This window comes from Neopsephotus bourkii, unplaced genomic scaffold (assembly GCF_033783945.1).
Source record: "Neopsephotus bourkii isolate Nb327-2 ecotype Australia unplaced genomic scaffold, CSIRO-AGI_Nbou_v1 NB_719, whole genome shotgun sequence".
In the NCBI taxonomy this organism is placed as follows: domain Eukaryota; kingdom Metazoa; phylum Chordata; class Aves; order Psittaciformes; family Psittacidae; genus Neopsephotus; species Neopsephotus bourkii.
In genome coordinates this window covers 2,957,745-2,976,665 of record NW_026901218.1, presented here as the reverse complement: position 1 = coordinate 2,976,665, position 18,921 = coordinate 2,957,745, and the positions used below count along the sequence as shown (strand labels likewise).

The 18,921-nt window shown below is 39.0% G+C and overlaps 1 protein-coding gene across 4 annotated transcripts in view; it reads right to left on the bottom strand.

The window, feature by feature from the left end:
* ATXN7 (ataxin 7) overlaps positions 1 to 18,921 on the bottom strand; it is a 67,039-nt gene that overhangs the window by 27,490 nt on the left and 20,628 nt on the right. For 2 of the 4 annotated variants that reach the window (XM_061354275.1, XM_061354274.1), the window contains exon 4: positions 8,951 to 9,055. The exons of 1 other annotated variant lie outside the window; for it this stretch is intronic. In XM_061354275.1, the coding sequence (XP_061210259.1) occupies positions 8,951 to 9,055 (105 nt within the window). Of the gene's footprint in view, positions 1 to 8,950; positions 9,056 to 13,466; positions 13,730 to 18,921 lie in introns of those variants that run through there. One more of the 4 variants, XM_061354277.1, reaches the window with a different exon arrangement.

Genomic DNA, 18,921 nt, shown 5'->3' with positions numbered 1-18,921 from the left:
AAGCAAGCAGTATCATATCAATACCAGCAAGTTTGTTTTTAAGAAGCCTGCAAACTGGTTACCAAAAATGAGTAAACAACAGGTGAAAATTACTTGACATAATGCCTATATAAACTAAGTAGCAGCTACCTTGCAGCCATGCCTAAAACCAAAATGCTATCGATTTCTTTCATTTGCCAAGAATAATACTGTCTCAAGTTTTTCCCCAAAGTGCATCACTCACCTTCCTGTCTAGTTACCCTTTGGTGCCCTATTGCTGTAGGTGACAATACAGCTTTCATAATGCTGCCTACTTTTCCTGAAGCAGCAGATGAAGACGCTCCCACAAAACACTGCCTTTATGTAGGTCCAGCATGGGTAACTTTCCTCTAGCTAGTACAGTACCTCCTTTTCTCTCTACTTGTAGGGAACTGGTGGGCATTCCTCTCACTGCAAACACCACTGAAAGCTACACATACATCCTACTTTCTAAGAAAAATAACATTTAGAGCACAGAAAATGAGAATTTAAAAATAAACTTAAGCAAAAGACAGTAGAAGGAATGTATAAAAGTAAAACAAAAAGATGCCCTATTAATAAGTGCATATGCATGCATATAACCATCTCTTTTCTTTATGGTGAGTGCCCAGTAAAGCCAGGAGAGGCATCTCAAGTAGGACACACTGCTGTTCTCCCTACCAAAACATGCAAAATCCAAGAACGCCAGGATGTTACACAAACCACACTAACAGCATTGCTGCCAAAACACAGAGAGGAAAAACTAGTGGAAAAAAAAAACCAAACCAACAACTTGTGTTTGTTTTGCCCTGTTTAGCATCTCCTTTCTTTCACTTCCCCCCCACCCCTGCTATACAGACTCACAAAATCAGCACCGTATCTACTTCATTCTGCAAGGTCATTTTCTCCTACCTTCCTTATTTAGTTCCTCCCTTACCGTCTTCATCTCTTTCTTTTTATACGTCTTTTACTTAAGTTTTTTGTTTTACATTTCCCTTTTTAGCTATTCCCCTGTGTCGTCTCTTTCCCCTCCTTGGACACACACCCACCCAGACTGCAAACCACTTAATTCTAGCTGTGCTGAGCCAGCCCTGCCAAAGCTGCTGTGCTGCTGTCGGGTGCTGCGCAGCTCTGTGCTGGGAGCAGTGGTATCCTGGCAAACAAGGCCATAGAGGTCATGGTCACTGATGAGATTTCCTATCTGACCTTCATAGCTGTTTTGCAGAGGAAGAGAGAGACCATGCACAAATCCTCTCTCTTCCAAATGCAGCGGTTGTTGGGAGAGTTTGGTGGCGAGATGAGAGAGTACAGTCTGTGCGACTTGAAACTACATCCTTCCATGAAGGGAAAAACTAGGGAAACAAAACAGGCAAAAAGCAACCCAAACTTTTTTCTTCGTGACAGTTCAATACTCAACATGGTTTTATAAACTTCCCAGAATACTTCCCCTGGAATCGCAAAGCACCACAGTATTTGTCTGAGGCTTGCAGCTCTTAGAATGATCTGCAGAGTTCATGAGAACTCATTCTCCTCCAAAAAACAAATTAGCAAGTGCTTATTATTGATCTGCATGTGGCTGGCTTTTGAAATTAAACTACTTCTAGCCCCACTCTTCAACACAGAGCTCTGACATTCTCAACTTTCCTCCACAACAGCAGAAATCCTGCCCTTTTCTACTCCAATTCAGGCTTCTTCCACCTCCCCAGCTCCTAAACAGGTTGCAGCTTCATTCTTCTGCACTCAGCCTTGGGCTACATGCCAAACCCTGCATGCCCATGGCCTGCCCTCACACTGTGTGCCACCTCCTCTGGCAGGACTCCAGTCTGAAGGAGTGGCTTAGGCATTAGAAAGAGCCCTTTTAGCTGTGAAGGAAACCTTCCAAGGATGAGAGGCCCATAAGCTGATGTGGAACAGCCTTCCCTGAACCTCCAGAAACTGTGAAATGATGGTTATGAGAGCTGTGTTCTGCTCCACGTGCCATTTCATCACTCAAAACAAGTTCTGAATGATGAAACTTCACACTGACTTTTACATTGGTTAACTCTCTCACTGTCAATCACTTTTAATTGCAGACCTGGTGCAACTATCCCAGCTGGCTTCTTCCAAAGGGAAGCTGTAGCCAAATACACTCCACAGATACTTTTTATGAGAACTACTTGTTCTCTTCAGCTCTTACTCCATTTCTATTGATCAACATACTTTCTCCGTCTTGCTGAACAGCTATTTCGGTAAGCGACAGTGAATGCGGCACCGCTTCCTCTTCTCCCACAAAGATAAATATCTTTGTTTTTCTTTCTTTCCACTTGTTCTTCCCTGTCAATATTTACCTTGAAAAGGGAGCAGTCAGTCCCAGTCTCTAAACACCTAGCAAGGAGATCACTATAAAAGAGCAGGGCTTTCATGGAACCCTTATACATCAAGGCTTGTTTTAAATACTTTAACATTTGAGTAAGAACAGAATTAACATTCTCAGTAATAAACCACAAGGATTTCTGCATCTATGGCAGAACAGCATGAAATTCAATTGACACTAACCACAGGGAAGGGAAAAACACACCAAAGCACTTCAAGTTTGTAGCATTTTAGCACACACAGTGCATGCAACATGAGTTACATGATAAGTGTAAATGGTAAACTGAATGATCAATTTCCTCTTTAATTCTGAAGCTGACCATCACCTTTTTGTTAGCTGATACTTAAAACTGCTTTATGTCTTCAACAGAGCTTGACAAATCCATGTACTCACAAAAAGGAGGAAGTTTTCCTAGAAAACTACTATCAGCTTCTCAAAGAGCCTCTCTGTGCTTCCAGGTAATAAAACAAGCACCACAGCCATTACACTTACAAAAATAACCTTCAGCATACGAACCGTTTGCGATGTTACAATTAACTGCAGTTCCTGACTTCAGCACTCCCTAAAATCTGCATGGCACACTTAGTATTCAGCTAATGGCTTTGAGGTACACATTTCAAAGCCTGAAATACATATATAATATATATACGTGTGTATATATATTATAAACACACATTCTTTCTTTCCAGGTGGTAATGCTTTCTTATTTACCGATGCATCACTTAAAAATACTAAATAATCAGCTGAAATGGTTTTTTTCTTGCTGTTTCTAAAGTGAATCCTGTGCTGACCTCTGAGTCCATTCACTTCTGGGAATATGCCAAGATGAGTCTTGCAAAAGCACAGCATTTCACATAACTCTGCCAAGAAATTAAACTACTTGTTGCTGAACCCAGAGACTAAGATCCAACTGCTTGAATCTGGACTGTGCAAACTACTGAAAGAGGACTGGGTATTTAAACAGAAGTTGCTGAAGCTGCCAGTGATAATTTGTTCAATCATACACATTAACTCGAGCCATAATATGCCAAAAGCCACCTGCACATGTTTGGCAATATGCTTGGCAGATTACTCCAGCACATCTGTGGCACATCACGTAATATGCAAGTTTTCTTTTTGGTTAGACTACTACAAAAGATCACTGATACCCAAGAAAATTCTTATTTGTATAAAATGTTCCCATCATGCTTTAAAAAGACATTAGCAAACAGTGGATACTTGATTACTGAAACAATCTGCTTGCTGCCAAAATTATACAGGCTATAATGAGGGTTTATCCTTCCCAAAACGTGAATGAGCTCAGGTAACCTCCTATGAGCAGAAAACAACCCCAACAACTAAAAACATCAACCCCTACCCTAAACAAACCCCCATCCTGAGGTCCAATGGCTTTGGAACAAGATTCAGGACATTCCTCTCTTTACTTATCTGCTTCAAATGTTGCCTTGTACAGATATTTTATCTTTGACTTTCGAATCAAATGAGAGTGTTTAGCATGGATTGCAAACAAGCAACATCTGCAAAACTGTGAAAAATACAACTTTAAACTATGAAATACTGACGTCAGGTTTTGCAGAACCACTGCCTGCTGCCAAATTTGAGGTAACAGGAAGAGGGTAGGAGAAATTTATATTTGATTCACAGTATGTCAGAAGAACCCAAATATGTAAAACTGCAGGGGCTCCAATACTTAAATAACACATGATATAGCATCCAAAACACAACAGCATATTGGCAGGGATAGTGAACAGATCATTTATCCCAATTAAAACATAACAAATATCACATGTTCTCTCCAAACCAAGCACTTAACACCAACACCAAAATAAACCCCCCTTATGACTAGCCAAGTAGTAAACCTGCTGCTAACTAAAGGTGGGTGTGAGAAGTGGCTGGGGGAAGAAGGAGCATGGTTATACAATTAGATGAAGGAGATCACAAGAGACCTTACACTGACTTGCAGGATGGACCCAAGTAAGTTACACAAGTGAGCATCTCTGGCTCTACCACTAGGATCTGCCCTGTGAGTCTAACCAGACTGAGTATAATGCCTTCTCTATCCAATATCCCAACGTCCTAGAAATCACACAAGGTAGGCTAATCTGTATTATTATCCTGCTTCTGAATGCTGTGCTTGAGGTTGAAAGGTGCACTGATCAGAAACTGAAACACTTGAGCAATTCCCCACCAGCTCGCAGAGCAGTAGCCAGCAAAGCTCACAGTAGTTGCTCACCTTTGCCACTGCGTGCCAAACCTGTGGAAGTTAAAACACCAGACATAGCTTTTTAATGACTCAACAGCCCAACACACTATTATCATCTCTTTCCAACACGTACTGTATTAATGGCTTTCACAATCACTACATGACTCACAGGTACTCTCAGTTTAAGTTTTACAGGTAGCCTTCAGTATCACTGCTGAGAGTTTAACCCCACTTTGTATTCACAGAAACCAAAGTACAGAGGAAACAGGGAACTGGAAAAAAAAAACAACCCTAGGATAAATTAGAAGGAAGAAACCCCACATCTCTACACTGATGCTACTTTCCATACTGAGCCATTCTCTCTCTGAGCTATAAGCATCCCAGACAGTGCAGAGAGGCAGCTCTCTTCAGACAGGAGGCTGATAACCACAGGAGATGTTATAAACCCTTGGAACCGCCAAAATATCAACAAAATCTCACACAGGCTGAAAACTATGTCACTTCAGGGGTTCCATGAACAACCTGAAGTAACTGTCACAATAGATTCCTCAAAGAGCAACCTTCCAGTGAGGCATGAGAACTGTCTCTAGCATGTTTTCAGTGGAAGGAGAGAGAAAGAGGAAGTAAAAGGAAAACAGGTACATCCCACTGCCTTGAGCAGTGTGCCAGTTAGCAATTTGACAGGCAGGTAAGTTATTTTTATTGTAAGAATTTATACATTGAGAAAACTGTGCAGGGACTCCAGAAATATACCCGATTTGAATGCAGAGGGAAGGTCTATGTGGCATGGAAGCTGGAGATGCTGGCATATGATCATATAGAGTGGAGAGAAATACCCCAACTGGAGAAAAATACTGTTTTCTCAGAATAGATCATCATGACAAGTGATCTCAGGTGTTTCACCCACAAGACTGAATGCCTGAATACTACACACTTTCATCATCTTTCACCTCTGAATTGATCTACAGCCATCCAAGGAAGATGCTGGTACCATATAAGCATAATCATTCCAAAAGCAGCAGCAAGAATCTTAGCAATGAAGGACATAAATCACTTGTCCAGCCCCACAAATGAAGCAGCTAAGATGTGACAGAACACAGGATCTGTCTTGAAACAATTCCTTTTTGGTTCCTGCCCCACTAGGTCCCCAGCATCACTGCTGCCCTAAGCCAAGAAGCTAGAATCATTTGCGGTTACTGGAGGTCATTACCTGTACACAGGCTAGAAGAAATACCGCAAGACGACTTTATGTATCTCACTATATTAAAATGTTTTTAAAAACTAACCTACACATGGTGTTAAATGTACCAAGTATGTCACCAAATGTTACAAATCAGTGTAAGTATTTATACCAACAGTATAGAATAAATGACAATTCATACTCCAAATGCTTTGACTGTCTCAAAAAGCAAAGTTCATTTTAAACTGATATCTCTTCTAGTCAACCCCCTGAAATATTAAGGTATCAGTTACATATAAAAATATGTGATTTGTATTAATACAGTATTTAACTAAAAAGGTCAAATATTATGATTAATTAGGGTACATTTAAGTTATTTCTTGTGAATGTGGAGTCTACTTGTAGTCTGGGGAAAAAAACCCAGCATATGTCCTGCAATGCACTTTCAGCCTACCTAGTTAAGTAGTTTATCACAAATATGCTTTAGGAAGAAATTAATTAGCTCATTAGTTTAGTTAATAGTTTGCTTGGCCCTCCTTTGACAAAAGTGACATTTTAAAAGAGCATATTCTGCTACTTCAGAAAACAAAACCCCACATGACAAGTTTCAAAGAACACCGAGTACAAGCGACACACACCACCAGGAGCTGCAGAATGTATTAAGAGATTACTATTTCTCTGGTAACAATTAAAAATAACTTTAAAAGACCCTAAGAACATCTCAAAGGTGCAGCTTCACACTGCAATAATTCACAGGTTCTGAGAAAAATCTCTCCTTTACCAATCCCTGAAATAATGCCACAAATAAAAGACTACTTCAGGGCAAATTGCGATCAATCCAAAAGCTGTTTTAGTTTCTTACTATCATGATAGTGTACTTTCTGATTTACAAGCACTGTGTGTTTTGAGGACTGCAGCAATTTCTTTCTGTGTTAAAATAAACCCTACACCATTGCCTGGTAATCAATCACCTGCCACATCCATCAGCTTTTGCATTCAATTTGCTAAAACAAGGGACAACTGTATAAGGATTTCATGAACATAAAGGCTGACAGAAAGCAATGAGAGCTAGCACTACCCAAAATCACCAAGCCAGCCTTCTTACCTTTCTGAAGCTATTAGTTTGGCAAACTAAGGTCCTTTAATGACATTCACCCCACCCAAGCCTGTTTTTCTCATCAGAATGACCCCGCCTGTTTCCTCTGCACACCACAGGCCTCGCTGAGCGTCTTCATTGTTCAGAATGCGCTTAAGGAATACTAAGAATAACCTCGTAGTTTCCATCCCCTCCTTCTATGTTTCCTTCAAAGTATGTGCCTGCCACTGATGTAAGGTTTACCTTAGAGAAAGGTTCATGGTTAGAAGTTATGCTCCTAAAATGTGATACAGATGGGAATAGTTAGTATTTATTCTTTTAAAGCATTTTCCATACCTTCATTTTGTAGTTCCCTCTTTACTCTGTCCCTTTTAAATTGCAAGTAGTGCTTACAAAAGAGTTTGAATTAACGTCACCTAACAAGCTTAACACTGGTACAAGCACTATTACAACACGTTTTCACGTCCATGGTCAAGCAGCAATGCTCTACCTATCCAGTTCCTAAACCACTTCTTCAATCTGCCCGTAAGTCTGTCATGTCAACAACTACAACACTGGGGCCTACAGTACAGATACATGTTTGTCAGGCAGTATTTGTCAATCACCTGCTTGTTTCAGAAAGACAAACTAAAGTGTCTGCAGATACCCGCTGCTCTCCATCACTACCAACCTAAACCAGTTCCATGTTAGTGCCACTAAGATGGAAGACGCAATATGCCAGAACTCGGAACAGAGTACCATCCAGTCCTCCCCCATATATTTAACTGTCAGAACCAATTTAATATGGTATTTTAGAAGGATTTATTAGACATCCCACACTGATACTCAGTGACAGGTGAGGAATCAACATGGCAAGGGGTGGACTTGCTGTTGGCTGATAGAAAGGCTTAGAGCAACCAGAGTAAGAGAATCTGATGCCCTCTTCTTCTTGTGGCTCCCTACAACGCTGAAGACCTACGTCCACAAAACCACAGGGTTTATAAAATGTTTTATTAGTATTTCATCCACAGAATAACATGCAAACAAGTAAGAATTACATCACAAAACCTATTCAGATTCTTCTCCGAGTCACTCTGCACAACACAAGCGCAGAATTCAGCAGCCATAAGGCACAACAACACAAATCTAAACAAGTGAGAGGTGGAAAGGATAGAAAGTTCACCCTGTGCACAGCACAGGAAGACCCTTTCCCAGTCTCTAGGAAGCAGCAGAAACAAGTATCTTTTCTTGCCAAAGGGCTGGATTATTTAAGATGCAAGAAAAGTTGTATCCAGCATCTCCTACCATTTTAAACACTGTAAGTAGGTTTAGAAAAGAGGAAATATGTACAAATACAGCGTGAGGAAGAAGTAATTCAGAAGATGCTCTGTCCATCTATTTTATTAGTACCGGAACAGAAAACATCTTCTGAAGTTCTCAAGAAACAAAAAGCTGAATACCAAAAACCTCCTATCAAAACACTAGCATTAAACTGTTTGAAGTTAATTTCTAGCCTTAAGTGTGGAAAAGAAGAACTGACAACCTCCCCCAGTGAGGTTTGTAGGAAGTAACAGTGCACCTGAACTTGTGCAGCACTTCACATTTTTTCAGTCCTCTATAAACACTGGCTGACACCAACCAACACAATAAGAGCTTCCTAGCATAGTTTATATACAAAACCATCAGACCAGTAAAACAAATACAAATTGATACTTCTGAAAATAAGTAAACAAGCTTACTGGCCATTGGCTGTTTTACAACCAAACCTGTAAGTTTAGCTTTTAGTTTAAGTCCGCACTGTAAGAGAACCTGTGTAAAAATAACCTGTGTGAACACATGAGGAAAAATGACACACACAGACACAAGAACACTACATTTACTGTCTGTGAAACACATTAGACATATGTCATTTCAAAACTGAATGGCAGGGCTTCAGCATTTCAAGAAGGCATTGAAAAAATCCAAAGGAACAAGATCTTTATGTAACGGCATCACAATGTATATAAAATGCTCAAACACAGGTTATGTTCTTTGACATTATTTACAATACAATGATCTATGTACCATCAAAAATAAAAAAATTGCCAGGCTTAATCCTGATTTAACCTCACCCTTAATTATTAAAAATAGTTAAGCACTTACCATAATGTGATTGAAATGCCTGTGGTTTTACGACCTGATTACAGTGGTTACACATCACCAAATAGAAATCATCATGAGCCGGGCAAAGACCAAATATTGGCATATCTAAAAACAAAAAGACAAAATGGCATCTCTCAGCTGCTGACAATTATTGAGAAACAGTTTAATTACAGAGCCATGACACTAGTGTTGAACCGTAACTGTAATACATTTGTATCAAATTTGAAAATAAGGAAAAAAAAAAGAGCATATAATGCAAGAGATAATTTTGCATTGGAGAATGACAAAGGCAAAAATCTTCCTACGATGGTAAATGTAAAATGAGTGATTACTTGTAGAAAACATCTATTAGGAAACTGATTTAGGACTGATTATCTTATACCGGATGTAAGAATGTAATAAAAAGAGACTGACTTTAAATGACAACCACAACATCAGAGGGGATGTTTTATGTATTCTGAAAGAGGTTTGGCTTTTATTCCAATTAAATTACATAAATTTAAAAAAAATGAACTTTATTTTCTATGTAGTTGTTTTAAACCATTTTAAAACACACAGTTGTTCACCAGGCACTATTACATGCCTAATGGTTTTATTTATTTAACAGTGCATTATAGTCCAGCCATCTGCTGCCAGAGATCTGTGTAACAGCTATGGAAGAGAGAGAAATAGAGATAACAGTATGCCAGAGCATGTGTGGATTTCAGAGATAACACACATACTTGCAGACTTTTCCTAATAAAATTAGTTTCTACCATTTTGTTTTTAAGACTGTAGTTTATGAATATAATTTAACAGTTCAAACTGCATTCAGAGACTACTGGAGCACTAAATACAAGATTTACTACATATCTTCAAGGTATATTACATTTATAGAACTAAAAATTATCTTGAATCACCAGAAGATACAAAATAGGAAACTGCAAACATAACAGTATAAATTGTTGCCAACCTCGTGGCTAAGGGATCTACAGCACTATTTAAAGGTTTAAAACGGATATGAGAAAATTGAATTTTCTTCAAAAGAAATACCCAAATTATAGATTTATCTTAACAGTAACTTAGAAATTAAGTTCAACTTATTTATCTTAATGCTAGAATTGACATCAGTGCTTTGTTTTACAGATACTAATTTGCCTATGTGTATTTTTAACAACATCCATATTTTTGCTCATTAACGGAACACCAATTATGATACAAATTGAGCAAGCTTCATTTGAAGAGCAAATGTGCCCTAACACAAGGTAACCACTGGCAGAACTACACTGTCAGCCCCGCAGAGCCCCACGGACACTTTGTTTCTCACAGACAAAAGAATATATCCCCATGGAACAGCTTCCAGAGTGAAGGGCTCCCTTTGTAGTAAGAGTCTTCATCATATTAACTACTTTTGTTTTAAAAATAAGATTTATCCCTGGTTTTCCAAAAATATTGTTAGTGCTACATGAAAATTGAGCATGATTCCTGCAATAACAGCTGCAACTGGATTTTGCCGCTGGATGCAAATACAATGACCATGGACATCTGACTTGGCTGTGACAGATCAGAGAGCTACACTTCTCTAAGTCACAGTTACCTTTTTGCAACTGAGCTTACATTGAGTAAATAACTCTGATTCGCACTTCATTAAGTAGTGACTCTTGCTTATTTATTTATATGATATTTATTAACAGAAGTATGAAGACCTCAGGCACACCTAACTCAATGCAAACTAGGCATAACTAGCAAATATATGCTGGTGGGGAAAAAAGAAAACAGCCAGATGGGAATAATAAACTTCTACTTTTCAATATCTACTTTCCGTGATGTAATATTAAGATAGATAAGAAAAAAAAAGCGTATAAACTTAAGTGCTAATATTTCATGCAGGAGCTTTTTGAGTATGCCTCTGTAAAACAGTTTTCACAGGGCAATCAAATACTTCCATCTGACTATTCACAGGCCATGATGAATGGGACAATAACAGCACGCTGCCTGCTATTTACACAGTTAATAGCACACTGAGAGGCTGCTACCATATAACATCTAACAAACTGTAAATCCACATCCTGGTACCTATTCCCATAATCGTACCTTTCAGACAACACTGGGTTCACAGACTTTACACCAGCCTGTATAGCACGTGGGGAGTGGGGGAAATTCGCTTACACCAGAAGAGGATTGCCTACTTCTGCATCTCTTGGAAGATAAAGCTCTCCTTGACACTAAGTCTGAGACATCCCACTTTCTCTTTAAGTACCCTTCTATGAATATTTGCTGGCAATAAAGAGATGCAATTTTAAACAACAAGTGAAACAAATTGGCAAACTGATGGAAACAAAAATGTTTTTCTGTTTCAGTTTGGGGATCCCAAGAAATGCCTGATTCATGAGCGGCCTTTACACTCTGAAGCACATATGTGGGGTTTTAAAACCAAAGCTCTGAGTGACAAAGTAATGCCAAAATACTAAGAAATATATAAACTCATAAGTTTACTCTAAGAGTAAAACCACTTGACAGAGAAATAAAGGATTTGCTGCACACCCAAAATCTTAACTGTGACTGCAAAGGAAGTCACACACAAGACTCCCAGCCAGATCACAGTCATCAATGTAAAAGATCTTCTACCCCCAGTTCCCTCGTACTATACTGATACAGATACTGACACTGACATACAGCAGCATCTAAATGTAACCAGTGAGGAAGCAGTGATGGTTAGAGTCCTAAATGCAATTCCTTTTGCTCTCTTGTATGAGGTAAAATAGCCCACAGCTTTTCTATTATTAAAGCATTTATTCAAAATAGACATGATCAAATCTTTTTGTTATGGAAATCGATAGGGCCCAAGTAACACCAGAACCTGATGATGCCAAAGCGCTGCATGAACACATGAGACTAGCACCTAAGGGTCACAGAACAGACACCAGTGGGCAAAAAGTAGTATCAATACTTCACCTGAACTAGTTTTAACAAAGGGTTTGAAGCTATAAGGAGTGTGACTCAACCAAGATTGGCTAAGACAAACTGCAAGAGACCTGAATCCACACTTCCCAACCCAGGAGCCTCAGCCTTAGGCACAACACATCCCATGTGTTTCATGTGCTTCACTATCATTTTAGATGAGCAGAGAAAGAGCAGGTCTCAGGAAAACCTTACTTCAGTTTGTGTTTGAACAGGGCGAACACCTATGTGGTGCTGCTGTGAGACTGACAAATGAGACCATGCAAGTGGCAGAGGATAACAGAACTTACATAATAAGCACTTACCAAGAGGAGACGGATGCCTAATTTTTCTGTTCCTCTCAACCACTTGCAAAAGTTCTCAAGTCTTGTGGTTGATATTCTAACACCTAATACTTTATACCTATTTCATTTAATGATGTGCAAATTCTCTATTTAAAAGTCTAATGAAGTTTATAGTATTTTGCCAGTGTCATTTCATATGCACTGTTCCTCCGAGTTTAAAGATTACTTTTTGAAATACTTTGCTGTACATGTAAAGCCTGTGCCTCTCAAGGAAGAGCCTAGCAACCATGATTCATATGTTCCTCTTTCAAAGCTGGGCTCATTTAACTCTCTCCATCTGGGAATGCTTTTCAAGGTCAAACTAAAAATTTAAACCAAGTCCTCAAACTTTCCATTTATTTCTCCATAAATGCAGTATTTCTGCAGTATCGATACAAATACTATTACAAGGGCTCCTAGTTATGTTAATTCTACTAATGCCATAAAGAAAAACAACCTCATTCACCTCCACAATATGAAACCTCTGAACATTGTGACCTCCCCAGTTCACTTTGCCTTTCAAATGTAACTTACTTACAGTGGTTTTAAAAAGGTAACTTTATTTTATATATTGCTCTACTGTTTAGCAAGACTGGAACAAGCCTGTGCCATAGGCAGTTCTGAGGTATCTTAACTGCAGTGTTTGTTGAGCATGTAATAAGGAAAATGACAGTCATGTCCTCCACAACCATAAAGGGTAAAAGAGTAGAAATATATTACTTTTATTACTTTAAGAGGATCTGACAGTACCTGGGACAAGCGTTATAGGCAAATAGGATAACTGTTAGTTAAGATACCTTGTAGCGTTGTTTGTGCAGAAAGAGACAAAACCTCCCCAAAAGCAGTGGAATTACTATATTTAAGAGCTTGTGATCTGGAGGCATGGAATGAGGACGGAGAATGAAGCACATGAAACAGCAAATCCAGGCAGGTTGCAGAAAGAAAGCTGAGCTTGGTTACAATCAGACCAACTGCTTAGAGCCAGCCCAAACAGCTAAAGCTCTGCCCAAGAAATCTGCACACTGGGTGTGAGTCCTGCTGCACCTATGGCTGATGTCAGTTGTCAGTAGCAAGCAATCTTCAGGTGCAGGGAGGATCTCAGGTCAAGCTTTAAGCAAAGTACATTGCTTTAAACAGTAGTATAAGGTATTGTAACTCAGTTATCTTACGTAAAGCTCCCATCAATTTTAAGTTAAATAATGCCTTATTTAAACTCATTAAAAAGTGATCTAAATTAGCAGCTCAAAATTTACCTTTCATCCACAAACACTTCACTTCCTGCAACTGAAATACTATTTTCTACACATTATTTTCCCAAACTGTTTTCCAGAAACACTCAAGTGCTTATCATTCATGAACACACATGTGGTTTTGTATACTTATCAGTGTTGAAGTGAAATTAAACTACTGGCAATTCTTTTATCATGTACCCTGTAAGATGGTAATAAGAAAAAGAATATTCCTAAGCAGATAGTGTGAACAAAGTAAGTAAAACTAACTCAAAGTGAATATTCAGAGCGCTCTGGTTCGCAAAAGTTTTAAACCAAAACAAGAGATTTCTAGTAAAATATACATACTTTAGGGTTTTCTGCAAAATCTCAAGTAATGGACATTTATGTATTAATAGAACACAAGTATTTTATGAACCGTATGTGCAGGCCTAACAAATTTGTGCTTGCAAAGAACATATGCATAGTCAAACAAACCCAACGTAGGACGATTAAATTTACACACCTAAACACTCTTAAAAACGTGCCCCATAAGGTTTTTGCTCATGTTGCCTTAGATACAAAAGAACCCTTTAATACAAAATAAAGCAAAACAAATGGACATCCCCATACCTGAGCTGCTATTTCATTTAGGTTTAGAGGGAAGCACTGCTAAAGTATTTTCTGCAAGGTTACCTGTTTTTTCCATTCCTTGCCAGCTCCACTCTGTACATTAAGTAACTCACTTTTCTGCACATTCAGCTTTGAAAGCCCAGCTATGCGAGGAGGCATTTGAAAGGCACAGCTCTCCTTGGGTTCCCAGCACAAGTGCATGAACTTTGTTTCACCGTGCAGTTGCTGATTGATTGGGTGAAGGATGGAACAGCTGAAGACTTGATTAAAGCGTTTTACTATGTTTTCCACTTGGGCAACTACAGCAATTACACAGCATTTTACTGAAGTCCTAAGAATACCTAAACCTCAAAGTTTTAGCTTGGATAAGTTACTTTCACTTCAACATCAAAAACCCCCACAATCTAGTTTAACTGGGCACAGGAGCTGCATTACCAGATTTGATTACCATTGTAAATCTTTACAGCTGTTAGAACACTATCTCCAAAAGTGGAGCCCCCTCTGTCCACTCTCCTTTCAAAGCTCAAAACTGCCTATTTTTCCAAAGCTATGGTTCTGTAGTTTGACTTTGCTTTCCCAAATTCAAGCAGAACCTTGCCCAGTGAAACCTGAAAGGGTGAAGGAGGACCCACCTCTCCCAGCTCCCATTTTCCACGGGTTCAGCTACACTGCATTTCCAACATCCTTTCCCCTGCACCGCGCCTTCCTGCTTCACCTCTAGCAAAAAGGTTTGATGCTGCAGGCAGTAACGCTCCTGTGCGCGTACCCAGGCAATAAATCCAAACACCATCCTTTTGCAGGCTACAAGAACACAATGACTGCGATTCTCTCATAGCCTTTCCTCCCTCTCTCTGCAAGATGCAGAATGCAACACTGACAGCCACCACATCTCCTGTTCTCTGATATTCAGCAGTCCTGGGAAATCTCTGTATCGTGCCTACTGATGAAAACTGAGCAGCAGATACCAAACAGAAGCATGTCATGCACACGTGCACCTGCAGCCTAGCATGCAGCTGGGAGTTCTAATTTTAGGCTCCGAAGATTTGAATGTTCATGTAATTATATATAAAACAACGTATTAAAGCAGACATCAAAGAATTTAGTTAAATTCTTTGTATATGAATTCAGCTACCCACAATTAATCTGTTGGAAATTCTAACACAAAACCTATGTCAAATTGTTCAATTCAAAACTATTAAATGGGTTTCCTAAGTTTATTACACAGAATAATACCAAATTTCAGTGAGCAAGTTTACAGAAGATTGTCTGCAGAGAGGCTGATTAATACATTTCTCAATGAAACAAATAGCGTATTTAAAGCTTTTCAGCAGATTAAGTCTCCCCCCACACATTGTATTCTGTTATATCAGGTTTTCATCAGCAATTTGAATAAAATCAGTCAGCTGCAAAAACTGTTCCCATTTCCTCATTAATGGGTTTTCAAAGATGAAGATATTTGAAATTTCTCCAGCCAATTTGTATAATATTATGTAAATGCTGAACTTCCAATTTGTCATGTTCAAAATCTTTATTCAAAGTCACGCATTATTTTTAGGTGCCATGATCTCATCATGCTGTTGCTGTATTTCAGGGAAGCCAGCAAGTTATTATTTTTGGGTTTGTGTCAAAAAGAATCCCAAACAAAACTATTTGCTATCTTCCCAATGCCAAAATAGCTCAAGGAAGCCTCAAACTTGAGTTTAATTTCACAATTATGACATAAAAGTTAAACAGAATTCAGGAAATAAAAAAACTTGGGAGCTCACACAGTAAAATTCAAATCTGGGCTAATTTAATATGAACATATACATATAACCACTCCAGTTATTAAACAGAAAAACAGGGTCTATTATGGGAGGGAGAAGTTCTGGATAAGCAGTTAATCACATAGCCTCAATTACATAAATCATCCACGGAATAGTCTAAACTGTATCTCAAGGCATATACCCTGCAGCATGCTACTGTTATGAATTAACATCTACAGGTTTGGTTCTCTTTCATGCACGGCACTCTGTGTACATTGCAGCAGCTGTACTTTTGTAGTGGGGGGGGGAAATGTTTGTTTTATTTAAACTTAAACTCACAGTTTACATAAACTGCTCACTGCAGTACAAGTATTTTGATACATCATGAATCCAAGTGATGTTCCAAAGCTCCTCATCCTCTCCCGTCTCCTATCTAGACATACTCCTGAGGAAATCAATTTGGCATGTGTGGGTTTTGCGATCTTTCCCCATGTAACTGTTTAAATCACAGCAACACAACTGGGTGCTGGCTGCATCTCAGCACCCAGTAACTGGGGGAGTGGTAACAACCATTCACCTACAGATTTACACATTTTCTTATTGAGAACTGGAGGAATACAATGTGCTCCTGATAAAACAACAAAACTTAGTAATAATAAACCCACATTATTTTCCCTGCTACATAGGACACGTGTAGCGCTCATCCTGCATCATTTCACACTGTTCGCCTAATACCTGAGGGAGCAAACCATCATATGCAAGAACCCCCAAAAGAAGTAAGGAAAATTATAGAGATGACCTGTCAACTGAATTGTATTTCAGTATTTTATTAGGCAACCCAACTACCTAAAACCACCCCACCCCTGCCACTCCCCTTCTCCATGCAATGGAACATCCACCCCAAAAGTAAGAATGTTTCAATCACGTCTATTACAGCTCTAAGAAAACTGATGCCTGTCAATTCTCACATACCAACTTACACTTCCATACCCCTCTCAATTTGGCAGGCACTATAGCTTTTGCATTAAAATCTACTTCCTTTGCTTTACAGATTTACTAGCAGTAGATTTTATACAATTAAAACAGAATAAAATGCAAGTTGCACAGCAACAAGCATATGAATGTACTATTATGAATAAACCAGTAGCACTGCGATATTTAATAGCATTAAAAGATAAAGTGGAGAATAAAGCATTTTTTTTCTTGTTGTAGTAAGAGTTAACTCACCTCTTTTGTATCTGAAGACACATGGAGTGACACAAAGTATTTTAAACTTGGCTATTGCATACCTTTAGACAAATAAATATGACTATTTCAATTACCAAGCCGAGGAACCAGTAAGTCTTTACTTCTCACAATCTATGTATTCCAGCATATACAGAGCTACAGTTGTCAGAGCTTCCCTTCCAAGAGAAGAGTTATCTGTTCCAAAGTGTTGGGCTTTAAACCAGTGAGAGTTGTCTTCTGACACACACTTATATTAACTAAATAGATAAGCACTGAGGAAAATCAGGCTACCTATTCACAGTAAAAGGTCAGTAATTCCACTGCTGGCTGTTTGTGATATAACAAAAACTTAATGCAGCCTAAAAAAATCTTTATGGAGATGAAATATGTTTTATTGTTACGGAATTTTGAATTCTTCTAAAGATTTAATTTAGGGTTTGCCTTTACACATCATTTCAACTTTAGAATAAGCCCATTGCTATACTTATTTCAAGATGTGTTTCTTAGCTCTTAAGAGTCATTCACCGTATTTTAGGAGCCTGACTTCACAGAATTTTCCAGAATTCCATCTTCAAACATTACACATGAAATACATGATACCTGATACAGAATGAGACTCTGAAAACACAGGATAAATAAACCTGTACCCGGTATTCTTCTTCCGTATCTGGCACTATTTCTCTGCTACCAAAATCATCTATTCCACTCTTCAACAGAAGGACTGGTTGGGAAGGACTGCATTCAAAACTGAAGATCACTTATAACATATCATACCTGCACAAGACCTGAAAGGGCTGACACACTTGAAAGTAATTTTTCTGCTCTTTCATGGTGTGGGCCTCTACAACATAAGCAGAACACCAGCTCACTTCTGATGTACACAGAAGATAATACCAGAAGCGAAACAAAACAAAAGCAAAGAAGAATTTTCTCAGGCTCTTTAAGGTACTGATTCAGTTGGTTTCATCTAACTCATGTTTCTGACAGAAATGTCTAAGACTAATTCTCTCCTCTGGTTCCTCCGCAGCTAACAGTGCTCTTCTCACACTTGGGAAGAAGGTATATGAACACGTAGAAATGGACTTAAATGCACAGAGGAATGTGACAAAAGAACTTTCACCTCTTTTGTGGGACAGTCAGGAAGGAAAATGCTCTGCCCTTGGAAAAAAAGTACCGAATAGGGCACAACTTTTACTTTTTAGTCATCTCATGTCAAAAAGGACATAAACCCAATAAACCTGATTATACAGGCAGCAAGATAAAGTCATCCTTATGCAGATGCAAGAAGTTTAAATGTATTTGGAGTATGATCATGCAATGAGCAAGAGGTGTCCTGCACCCCGCCAAGAACCCTACAGACTTCAAGCAGTGGTCCCGATGCAGTATGTTAGACTAGGCCTGTTTGCAGAGTCCTATAGGGCAGATGTTATGGAAGATATATGGAGTCAGTTTTATAAGCAAGAGGCACAGCAAAGGAAATCTGAAGTTGGTATTTAAGAAAAGGCATGGAAAAGCACATTTCAGAGCACTAGTTACCCACCCCTAGGTGACTCAGGATGACAACGGTAAGGTTAAACAGGCAACACAAAATTGAAAAGTAAACAGGATCCCTTGATAGTCTAACAAATTTTTTACCACCCTCCAGCATGCTGACAAGAACCAACACATCCACCTTCCTACAGCAGACAATAGATAACTACTGCAAACACGTCTAGGATGTCAAGACTGTGGTTTACAATGGAAGCAGATCCTGTGCCAGACACAGCAGTCACACATGCATGGATTTCAGGACCTACACTGAGGTCTTCAGCTCAAACCAGCTCAGAGACTACTGGTGCCTATCCAGGGTAGGCAGGAAGCCAAAACCTCAGCTGCCAAACTTGTTGAGCCAGTCT